The 12,184-nt window shown below is 40.4% G+C and overlaps 1 protein-coding gene across 3 annotated transcripts in view; it reads left to right on the top strand.

Annotated features, from left to right (window-relative positions):
- The window catches only part of CACHD1 (cache domain containing 1), a 197,945-nt gene that overhangs the window by 155,220 nt on the left and 30,541 nt on the right, over positions 1–12,184 (top strand). For all 3 annotated transcript variants that reach the window (XM_031465300.2, XM_031465301.2, XM_064493506.1), the window contains exons 9-13: positions 1,552–1,785; positions 5,776–5,925; positions 6,599–6,722; positions 7,539–7,656; positions 11,247–11,415. In XM_031465300.2, coding sequence (XP_031321160.2) covers positions 1,552–1,785; positions 5,776–5,925; positions 6,599–6,722; positions 7,539–7,656; positions 11,247–11,415 — 795 coding nt within the window. The remainder of the gene's footprint in view (positions 1–1,551; positions 1,786–5,775; positions 5,926–6,598; positions 6,723–7,538; positions 7,657–11,246; positions 11,416–12,184) is intronic.

The following is a 12,184-nucleotide window of genomic DNA, read 5'->3' as shown; positions in this document are numbered from 1 at the left end:
TCTCACTTAACCTCTCAAATCTTACAACACTTCACTTTTGGCCACCTTTGACCTGGAAGCATTGCAAAAAGTGAGATTCTGGGAAATGTAGTGTCCAGCATCACCATGTTGATGATAGAATAATCCAGTCTGCCACCCCTTTTTAACGTTTCACAATGGAATAACGTAAAATACTGGATCTTTGATATCTTTCATCCCACACTGTTCTTCTTTGTCTAGTAGGTGTTCTGTTTGTTACTTTTCTTTTACGTTTTGAGAGAGCCAAACAGTACATGACAAAGAAAGGAAATGTATTTAATGCACTGAGTTGTCTCCTTTTATCACTCACCTCTTTGAGCTTCTTTAAGGTAGAAGATCAGGGATCAGTCGCATCTTTTGTGTTGTCTTTTACTCTGGAGTATACCACTCACTCACTTCTCATCTCAACTCTCTGTCAGACAAAGGCGACAATAATCTGGCTCTGACGTTACTTTTAGCATTGCTTGAGTGGAGCAAATTCCAAATTATCTAAATAAAATCTGTTAAGAAAAAAAATTACATCCATTAGATCCTGGGATGACTTTAGAAATGGACTTCCAAGGTGGAAGTGTGTACACTTCCAATTTAGAAATGATAAAGTCCCGTAAGGTAGGTGATCCGTGAACTCTTCAGATTTTTTTTTTTAATGACTAAACAGTTCAAGAACATGAAGCAAAACTTTTTAAAAACTCATCAGTAGAATCTCAGTAGTGACTGAAATCATTTGAATTTGTTTACAGTGGTACCCATATGGGATCAGTTACTAATCCTTTTGACTGAGTTCCAACAATAGCAAACCAAAATTTTAAAAAGGGTTTATTAGATTTATTTCTGTGCTATAGGTTACAGATGTTGTAGGACAGTACATCCCAGTCTGCCTAAATCTTTTACAAAGATTTTTAAACTCTCTAAACATAAAAAATATATGTTGAGTAAATCAAACCCAGTATTATCCTAACAACATAAAGCATGAAAACATTTGTAATTAAAATGAGCTTAAAGAAACAGGGTTTGGAGGCATCACTAAATACAATCCATAATTCTTTCATTTAGTTGCATGAGAATTTGGCAAGTATTTAATAGGCAAAGAGGTAAGAAATGAAATGGTAAACCTCTGTCCTTTAAAGCTCCTACAACTTCATCTACTAATTTAAATTAAATGCAGGCTTGTTAATCATTACTTTTGCTTCCAAATATTAAAGGCAGAAAAGCAATTTAAATTTTATAATTAACCTTCTAGGGAAGAGCATCCTTGCTGAATAGGGCGCTTTTATATTTACTCATGTGTTTTTCATCATTGCCTTTTGAAGACTCCCTTTGCCCCCTCTTGAGTGTCTGAGGAAAGGTGGAGCCTCAGGCTTTGTGCCTCAGCAGGAACTGGTATCTGCGTCCCGAGTCCAGGTTGTCTCTGCAGAGACCCCTTTGGCATTGTTAAGACGTCATCTAGACCTTTGTTGGATCTAAATGGCAAAGTTATTTTATCGACACACACCATTTTGTTTCACCCTGTCTTCCCTGGGCTTTCTGTTTCAGACGGGGTGACTGGTTTGAAAGAGCTGGCTTTCCTGAGAGACCTGGCTGAGCAGAACTCGGGGAAGTACGGCGTGCTGGAGCGGGCGGCCGTGCCGGTGATTAAGGGCAGCATGATGGTGCTGAACCAGTTGAGTAACTTGGAGACCACGGTCGGCAGGTTCTACACCAACCTGCCCAACCGGATGATTGATGAAGCTGTCTTCAGCCTCCCTTTCTCTGACGAGATGGGGGATGGTAAGTTTGGAGAAAAGTTCCTACTAAAGGAAGGGGAAAAGCAATGGACATACGTCTGACAGTAACTTTTAAATGTCGTTCGCTATTCGCCATGTGAGCTCTAAGGGGGTCTGGACAGGCACGGGAGTGGACATGCCTTTCCCCGGTCAGAGCGTGGTGCAGCCAGCCCCCTGTCATTTACCTGGTGGCACTGTATCCCCAGCCCTGTTTCTTCCTCATTGTCCCAGCCTCGGTCGACACAATGGGTTTATCTACTTGGGAAGCTTTGTGAGGATTCCCCAATATCTAAAAGTTAGTGAATTGGAACTAAAGAGTAATTTTGTGGAGCAGTGGTAAATAAATAAATAAGGTGCTTAGGATTCAGCCTTGAAGGCAAAGCAATACGATGTAGTCAAACAAATACGGGCTTGGTATTGACAGGATTTCAGATCCCGCTCTACCACTTAAGTTGTTATCCTTGCTAATTTATTTAATCTCATTAATTCACATTTGGTCACCTGTTAAAATGACATCTTTTATGTAACAAATATTTCAGTTACCAGGATTATAAGACCTATTAGAGCCCAGCCTACCTCTCAATGATAATGACTGCCCTTGCTTAATTTATTGATTATTTTATCCTTGTTATTGTTACTATCATCATCATCCTCATGTCACAAGTTACCCATAATATGATAGTGGGTAGAGTGTTTAACCCTCACCTAATTAAATTTTTTTGGTCTTTAAATGGGAGAGGGAATGTTTCCCTCATAGCAGTTGAGAAGATGAAATGCCCTGGTGTCTGTAAAGCACCTCCAACAACGCCTGGCCAACAGTGTGTGCTCAGCAAAAACACAACCTTTTTTTTTTTTTCCTCCTCATCTTGCCTATCTTTTCCCCTCACATCCTTCCCTCTCTTCTTTCTTGATAGAAAAAATTGAAGAGGCAGCTAATTACTAGGCAGACAGCATCACCGTATGAGGTCTTGCTTTTGTGTTCCATTAACTAGGAACTCTCAGAAATAGATACTCAGAGAAAAGTCATGTGTGAAAGATAACAAGCCTTACAGAGACTACTTTTTCTAGAAATTAGGTAAACATGTTCTTACTGTAAGGAAGAAACATGGTAGCTACTGCTACACCTCAGTTTTTTTTTTTATTCCTTCCTGTTTCTGACAGAGCCCACAGGTGTGTATAGAATAGAAAAGTCCCACCTTTAGATAAGGCTATTTTCTTTCACAGGGAAATGTCAAGTCTTAAATGCGAGTGACCTGTTATGCATTTAACCATCATGACTGCATGCCAGCCAAGCTCTGTCAGGCAGTGCTGGGTGAGACACATATCCCACCCTCAACAAGCATTCAGGTCTGATAAGACAAAGACGGTTAAATGAATCATGATAATTCTGTGTGGAAGGAACAGAGACAGGTGTAGAAGCTGAGTCCTATACAAGCACCAAGGATTATGCCATCAAATTCTGTTCCTATTAGCTGTGTCAGGTAGAGTAGAACCCTTTCTGAAATTTACTCTGCAAGTCAGAAAGCTACCATGAATGCTTTAAATCAAATTATGTGCAAATCTTTGGTTCCCTGTTGGCTGATGTGTTCCAAAGTTTAGTCCTCCGGGCCCGATTTATGACTCCTATGCAGTGGATTTCAGATAGGTTTACTGGTCTGTCGCATTCCCCTACTAGCGTGTGTCATTTTCATCTTCACATCTTCAGTCCCTAGAATTATTGGGTGACGACCCCTTTAACTCCATGACAAGAGGACGGGGCACCTAGGGAAACTTGTGTTTACCTGACTCTAATTCAAAACCTCTGCAGATTAAAATATCAGTTACTGTACGTATTTATTTTACAATGCAAGTCTGTGTGCTTTAGGTTAAAGTAGGGAGGGCATTTGGGGGTTTCATTAAGTGTGGCAAGAGCTTAGCATATTTTATTTGCCACAATAGGATAATTGAAAAGTAAGACTGTTTCTTTTATCAGGTTTGCTCTCTGTATACAGTGGAGAATAGAAATTTGAAGTGAGCGTGTGGTCTCTAGAGTATGTCTGCTGTACTTTACTGCTCTCTGAAAATGGCTTTAATCTTAGGCTGAAGCCCAGGGGAGTGCTGCGCGTGGACTACGACCTCTGTCTCCCTGCTGGCCCTCGCACTGCTGATGCTGCCACTTATGACCCCTTCGTCCAGAGACACCTGGGCAGAAACCTCCTCCGAGAGGCATTTTGAAAACCTTCTTAAAAACCTATTATCTTTAAATGCTTTAAAACTGATAGATAGCATTCTAAATGTTGACTGCTTAAAGAATGCTTCTGAAACGATTATAGCCACCCATTGTATAACTTTCCTTTTTTCCTGTCTTACTGAGAAATAATTGACATACAATGTGGCATTAATGGTGGGTGTACAACATAATGATTTGATACATGTATATGTTGCAAGATAATTACCACAATCAGCTTAGTTAACACCTATCGCCTCACAAGTTTTTTTCTTGTGTTGAGAACTTTTAAGATCTACTCTTTTTGCAACTTGCAAATACGCAATCCTGTGTTCTTAATTGTAGCCCCTGTACCGCACATTACATCCCCAGAACTTACTTATCCTATAACCGGGCGTAATGTTTCACAGAGTTTTTCAGTGTTGTATCCGCTTCTTCCTCCACCAGTGATGCACCAGTGATGCATTCAGTTGGCCTTTGCAGTCACAGCAGCTCAGTAATACTTTGAGTTTACATCAAACACGGTGTCTCTGTAGAAGTTCTTCAAGATTATCCAAATTCCTTTCCTAGGTGTTGATAGAAGAATGGCTTTCTGATACGCCGCTAAGGCATGAATGTGTCATCAAGCACCGGAAAGTACAAGAGCAAGCTGGAGAGAAGTTATCCATCTTTTTGTTTTGAGTTGTACTTAGAGCCGTAGGACGGCAGAATCTAGGGTCCTAGAGATCACTTTGTCTCAGCTCCCCCTCTGATATAGGAAGAGACGCACTGGGAGAGGTGGCAGCAGAACCAGGAGAGCCCAGCCGTTCTGATGCCTGGGCTGTACGCTGACCACCATTCCTGCCCTCTCCTTCTGAACGTTCCCCTAATTGTCCTATTGTTGTTGTATGGCTTAAGAGCTCAGAAGGGTTTTTACATTTTCAAAGCTTTGTTTAAAAAAAGAAACAAAAAAAGTGTATGCAACAGAAACTTTTTGGCTCACAAAGCCTAAAATATTTCCTGACCCTTTACGTACAAATGCCGAACTCCCAGCCCAAGTGACTAGAAATACATTCCTTTGAAAACTTAGTGACTCCTTTACCTACTCAGAGTTCTAAGTGGTCAGGTAATAAGATTCTGTACCTTTCTAGGTGGTTTTTTTTTCCGTCATCTTCCTGTTTCCAATAAAATGCATTAATACGTTAATAAACTGTAATACCTTATAAGCTTTTCTTTATCCATAAGCTCTTTCATTGAATGACCCCTAGAAATTAGTAAGGCAGTTACTACTGTGTCCTTTAAATAGACATGAAAATCAAGGCTCAGAGTTATGTCTAGTGTCATATAAATGATACACAAGGGATATAGTAGGGCTAGAACCCGGAATTTGGAGATTCCTCGTCCAGCGGTCTTTCAGACGCAGCGGGGCCTTCCTCACTTCGGGAGGTAGAATGATGCATTAAGTGCCACTGACGTTTTACACTGATCTGGAATGTCATATCCTGTTAGGTGAAAAAATTGTGGAGAATGTGCAGCTTGCTTCCATTTACGTTAACTAAGATATCTGAATCCCCAAAGGACTCCGTGTTCCTTGCAGTCTGACTCACTTAATGCTGTCTGCAAAGGTGGGGCTTGGTGACAGAGTCACAAGGGAAACCTTTCTTCAGCACGGAACTGAGATGGGGGATCCTGGCCTTCAGGATTCACTCAAGCACACAGCACAGTGCTTAGTCTTTGTTCAGTGCCTTCTCTGCTAGCCTTTGAATTGTTTTGTTTGTTTTTTGAATTGTTTTTATTTTTTACTCCTAGGTCTGATAATGACCGTGAGTAAACCCTGTTATTTTGGAAACCTCCTTCTGGGAATTGTAGGTGTGGATGTGAACCTGGCTTACATCCTTGAAGATGTGACGTATTACCAAGACTCTTTGGCTTCCTACACTTTTCTCATAGATGACAAAGGTAACCTGCTAAAAATTAATCATAGGAAAGAACGATTTCCTCAACAGCCTGAAGAAAAGCATCTGTAGCTATTCTGATACTAACAAATAAAGTAGGGAAGTGAGAGTTTTTATAGAAAAACAGTGTGACTGGAGCTACTCATTTCTCATAGAACACTGTAAAGATGGCAGAATGAACCTGAAAATCAGGCATTTGTTTCTGTGTTGTGTTGAGAAGTAGGTAACAGTTATTTTGTAACATCAGAAAATTAGACTTGACAGTTGAGTTACACATCGAATGTGATTCTTTGGTGGTTTGGGGGGGTGGGTTTTGGTCTGTCTTTTTTTTTTTTTTTTGTCTCTATTGTTATCTTTAGATTTACTGGCATTAAGGTTTACGTGATAGATTAGAACATTTTATAAAATGAAAACCAAATGACCAATACCTCCAAAATATTCTTGATTAGACAAATGTCTGATAATTTAAGACATCTTTCTACACTTCCAGAGTTTTATGCAAGAACACATAAAACAAACTGAATTTTTATTAGACTGGAGAGTTACAGACTGAGAAGTTGAGTGTTGGGCAGTCATCCCAGAGTATCCCACATTTCAAACCCATGATGGGCACTTTTATTAGAATCAGTACTTCCTACATGTTTCCCATAGCATGTGTTTCTGTTTTCTTATTTCAGGGTATACCCTTATGCACCCATCTCTTACCAGGCCATATTTACTGTCAGAACCCCCCCTTCATACTGACATCATTCACTATGAAAATATCCCAAAATTTGAGTTGGTTCGGCAAAATATCCTAAGGTAAGGAAAAGGTGAGGGTGGTCATGTTTTGTTTTTCTCTGAGAGTAGGACCCATTAAGTCAAATATGAGTGTTTATAATAGAATAGAAAACAAGAGTATATAGATTATTTTAATGCTATCAAAATTATTCTCAGTAATTTTTCTCCAAGAATAGTAGCCAAAATTTTGTTTACTTTGTGAAATAGGTAAGGTTCTCTTAAAAACTATTATTTCGGGGAAATGTCTTGTAAATCAAATTCTTGTGTTCACATGGCCTTTAATTGTAAAAATCAAATCTATCTTATCTCATTTTAAAAAAAAAATTTGCCAGTTATACCAAATTGAAAAACGTTGGCAAAAGAAAAGGTTAAGTCGAGGACCAGCTCTACAGCGTGCCAGAAAAACCACTTGGCAAAGTGGTGTCCATTCCAAGTTGACAGCGCAATCATACAACATTTTCTCTCAAAATAAGGAACAGATTGGATTTTTTCCAACCGTGATACATTATTTTGGCAGATGGTAACCTATGGAGAAACAGGTCTTTGTGCTCATTGGTTGTAAATTAATGACTGAGTGATTTGAGACAAGTTAGTCTCTGGAAAGAATTAGAATTGGGAGGAGGGTGCAGGGTAGAGAGTAAGGAATGTTTTCAGCGCAGAGCTGACATAATGCTTTTACAGAATTGAAAATCTCACATTATCTCTTTCAAAAGTGATGAGCGTCATTGCTTTTCAGAATCAGGAGGTGGTCACTGACTCGGAGCATCTTCCCTGCCTTTAATTAAGGGCTTCATTTTATCTTTTGCCTGAAGTATTTCATTCTGTTTGCCAACACAGCCTCCCTCTGGGCAGCCAGATTATCGCAGTCCCTGTGAATTCATCCCTGTCCTGGCACATAAACAAGCTGAGGGAAACTGGAAAGGAGGCCTACAACGTCAGCTACGCCTGGAAGATGGTGAGCGGGAGGAAGCCTCCTTTGCCTGCAGAGCTGCGGGGCTCTGACTTCTTCCTTACGCGGGAATTCTGGGGAACTTCGGTCCGACAGTGATACTAATCAGTGTTAAAGTGATTGGAAAAAGAGAAGCAATTCCACAGAAATTATTTTTTTTCCTTTTTTTGTTTATAAAACCAGTCATTGTTCATGATGAGTAAATCAAACCATATAAAAAAATATAAAGTGGAAAGTGAACTGTGTCCTTCCCCCTCCTGACTTGGACCTTCCATTTCTCAGAAATAACCACTTTGATCAAGTTCCAGAAAATTATTATTCACACACAGGCATGAATCTCTGTGTGTATGTGCGTGTGTGTGTGTACAGAACTTTAACGGCTCTGTAGTATTGCATTATATAGATGGACCAAATTTCTTTAAACAGTCCCCTATGAATACACATTTAGATTGTGTCCCGACATCACAAGCAGATTGACAGTTTAACCATAACTGTGGTACCCACTTCTGCTTTCTTTCACTAGCCTCGTTCAGATGCTAGGCCTCGAAGAGTCATAGAGAAATAGAATCTTAACACACACTGTCCACCTTACTTACGTCTTTGTCCTCCACTCCCTCGTCTAAGCATAGCATCACAATGCTATTATGGGGCCCTAAGTGCTGTAATTGACCAAAAGAAGAGTGGACTTGGATTTTTATCATCAAATATTTATCATGAAACTTAAAATGCAGTCGTACTTGAGATCCCCTTGGACAGCCATATCTGGTGTTTTGCCTGTCGTTGACTCCAAATGCATCTGTTTATTCATCCCTTTGAGAACTGCTTCTTGAACACTGACTATGAGCTGAGAAGGATGAGGAAGGATGATACCTTCTCTGCCCCTCATGGAGTATCCAGCTTAGCAGTGGGTGCAGACAACTCAGCAGCTCCGTACTGTGTCTGCATAGGATGATAGGGATCAGGGGTATCCGACGTGCCTTTAGACTGTCCTCTGACCTTGTTTCATTCTTGAAGTGTCATCATAAGGAAACAGCAACCTCTAAAGTGGAAATGAAAACTAACAAAGTAACAAATGAGACCATTTGAGAAACTTACATTCACAAGCCTAATTCTATTGATATTTTACTGATAATACAGATTTTGGAAAAGATTAAAGTCTATTTTGAAACCCTCTGAGTCAGCTCACATTCAGGAATTTTTTTTTGAGAATGATTGCACCATCTGCCCTTATTTTTATAATTATACAATTTTAAAGTAAAGACCAATTGCTTAAATTTCACATCAGGAAGAGTGACACCAGAATTCTGAATTGGAAAATACTTTTATATTTGCTGTTGGAGATTGTTTACCAACAGTGTACCCTGATTGAAAGCAATTCAGTTACATCCGGGGAAAGGATCTATACATTAATATTTGTTGGCATTAAAAGAGAAAGGAGGAAATGGAGGCATTTTACGACCTTCTTTATATAGTAAATAAACCTAATGTTAACATTTTGGAAAGCAGTATCTTCTTAAGACAGTCTTTCTTCAGTGATGCTGGTAAATTCTTGTCACTCTACTTAACCAAATGGATATAAATAACTTCAGGTAGAAGTGGTAGCTTTCTCAGAGTTCTGAAATTGTCAAGAATATCACTGTTAAGTGAAAAATTAAAGAGGTGGCAAATAGTGAGATTGAAGTCTAAAAGGCTTGCCTGGTTACCCGGCAAAAAGAGAAAGTGTTTTTAAGCTGTCTTCAGTTACTTTGGGGAGAGGGGGAAGTAGGTACTCATCTTGTCCTCAGGAATGAAATGGATTCCTTCACTAAATATAATTTAAATAGATTTAGCTTATCTATGTTGATAATAACTGGTTAAACTAGCTTAGCATCCATAGCTATGGCAGATACTGGTGGATTATTGTCCTGAATCAAATGTAACGAGAGATGAGGTTAGCAGTGTTGAGACTGCTGCTCTGTCACTGAGTAACTCAAGCCCATCTTTGAGGATTTGGGGAGCTGCACGCTGACACAGGAGGAAATATTGACTCTCAGAAGATACTGCACTATTCCTGTGTTACACAGGCATGGTTCATGTGAACGCACGAATCCTATGGACAATCAGTGGATAAAAACAGAACACACCCCCCACCCCCAGTCATGGAGAACTCTCCTGGATACATTGCAGAGCTCCTCAGTGCAGAGACTCTTTTTTCAGCTAAGGACATGATAGAAAAACCTGTACTGAAATCTGTTTTCCTTTTCAGCTAAGAACTATTTATGAAGTGTTGCTTTTAGGTGGTTAGAGTGATTTTTTTTTTCTCTCTCTTAAAGAAATAACTGAATTATAAAATTATATTCTGATCATTCCGGTAAACGTTTTGTCTTTTGGTTCCTTAGAACATGCCACACAGGAAACAGGCTCAAAGGATGCCTGTGTGAGATGGAAAGAAGGAAATAGTCGTTGCCACTTCAGAACACTTTGTCACTTCCCAATTTGTTGGGTGGAGGAAGAGGATTAAATTTGCTAATCTAATTGAATATCCTTGGCAGCAGTACTTGAAAGCAATTCCAGGAAGATGCAAATTTCCCCTGTGTTTAAAAAGATTCTGCAACCATTCTCATAAACTCTACATTGCACTTAACTCTAACCTGCCTGGTTAAAAACTTTCTCCTTGATCATTAAGTAAATCTTTTCAGCTACTTTGGTTCTGGCTACCCTTTAGTTCTGACTTAACCGGTTATTACTCCTTACGTTTATTTACAAGCCATCTTTTAAACAGTTTCTGTTCACCTCCCAATATAATGGACTTAGAGAAGTGTGGCTTTCTTGTATTTTTAAGTCAGGGAGCTAGATAAGTAGCTTTCCTTGGCTTTTGATTCTTTGGTAGACATTTTTTGCCACCAAATTTTATTCAAGCATCCATTTCTAGAAGCAAAGCGAATTTGAAAGTACTCCTGTCTCTCTCTAGACAGGAGCCTAAATTTGGCCAAGCTACAACACGTTTGCCATCCCCCATCTGAAAGGCCAAGTCAAGCTGGCTTTGTGAGGGAGCCATAGGATTTGCACTTTTCATGAGTCTGACGTCCTTGTCATCTCCAACCAAGAGAAGAGAAAGCGCTCGTGGGGAACTGAATGAATAAACCAGATTCTCCACGGGCTGTGTGTGTGGATTCATCATTGGCATTTAAAATAGTCAGTTCTCGGAACACTCGTTGCAAAACTAATGATATATTTTTAAACACACTTCAAACCCAAACAGAAATTAAGTGTTGTATTCTTATGCCACGTTCCAGCTTGTATCCATTAGCTTAAGCAAGCAGAAGGGGACGAGGGTCGCTGTTTCAAAGGGACCGTGTCCTAATCCCTTCATTAGCTCCATGATTTTCTGTTACTGAAATTGATTTCCCTCGGTCAGAAGGGAAAATAGAAAGTAGACAGTGTTATCCTTTGTCAGAACCATTCCTATTACCCCATCTTCCTGCCTTTCATTCAATCACCAAATATTTTCCTATGGGGTCGGGGGAGACAGAAACCGCAGAAAACACTGTAGCTAAAGTCTCCATCCCCAGAAGCCTTTGTTTTCTGTAAAAGAAATTCTCTTGATTTTTTTCCAGGTACAAGACACTTCTTTTATTCTCTGCATTGTGGTGATACAACCGGAAATACCTGTCAAACAACTGAAGAACCTCAACACTGTCCCCAGCAGCAAGCTGCTGTACCACCGGCTGGACCTCCTGGGCCAGCCTAGCGCCTGCCTGCACTTCAAACAGCTGGCCACTCTAGGTAAAGGCCTCGCGTTCCTCGGCTTGCTTTGTGCTCCTACAGCAGCTCACCCTCAGTGTCAGTTTTAATTAAGGTGTTGAATGCCTACGGGGCCTGGGTTGGGGTACAGGTGTAAAAACAATTTGAGTCCTGGACTTGGATTGGGTTCTCCATCAGACACTGAGCTGAGCGTTGGTGGGTTGGTAATTTATTAAGGACAAACTCTCAGGAGAAACTATCGAGGAAGTGAGGAAAACGGGATGAGGAAGGAGGAGAAAGTAAGCAAGGGTTGGATTTTAGGTGAAGTTCCAGCCTCCACCTAATCCTGTGGGCAGGGTCAGGGGGTTGGGGAGGGCTTAGAAGTATAAATTACACTGCAGAGTTTGCCCGGGCTCAAGAAAGGGAGATGGACTTTCATATTCCTTAGTCATTTTCTGCCTTCTGCTAGGGCTGGGCAGAGAGGTTTTAGCAGGCCAAGGAGTGTCCATCAAAGAGAGTCACAGGTATGGTCCATGAGAGGCAGGCCCACAGATGTGGGGACGAGGACCTGCAGGGTAGGAGATGGGAAAATGGTCAAAGGGTCCAAGGGTAGCACACCTGTATGTCTACATAGCGTATCTGCCACAGGTCCCTGTCTTCAAAAGAGATGAGGAAATAGGAATAATTCCAAATAATTCAAAGGAAGCAAAATGGAATTTACATTTGTTATATGCCAGGTTTCTACACTCAGGATCTGGGTTGACCTATGACAGGTGAGGACGTTGGGTTTATCCCAACGCCACAGCTTTCC

Source organism: Camelus dromedarius, chromosome 14 (assembly GCF_036321535.1).
Source record: "Camelus dromedarius isolate mCamDro1 chromosome 14, mCamDro1.pat, whole genome shotgun sequence".
NCBI lineage: Eukaryota > Metazoa > Chordata > Mammalia > Artiodactyla > Camelidae > Camelus > Camelus dromedarius.
This window is presented reverse-complemented; position numbering and strand designations above follow the sequence as displayed.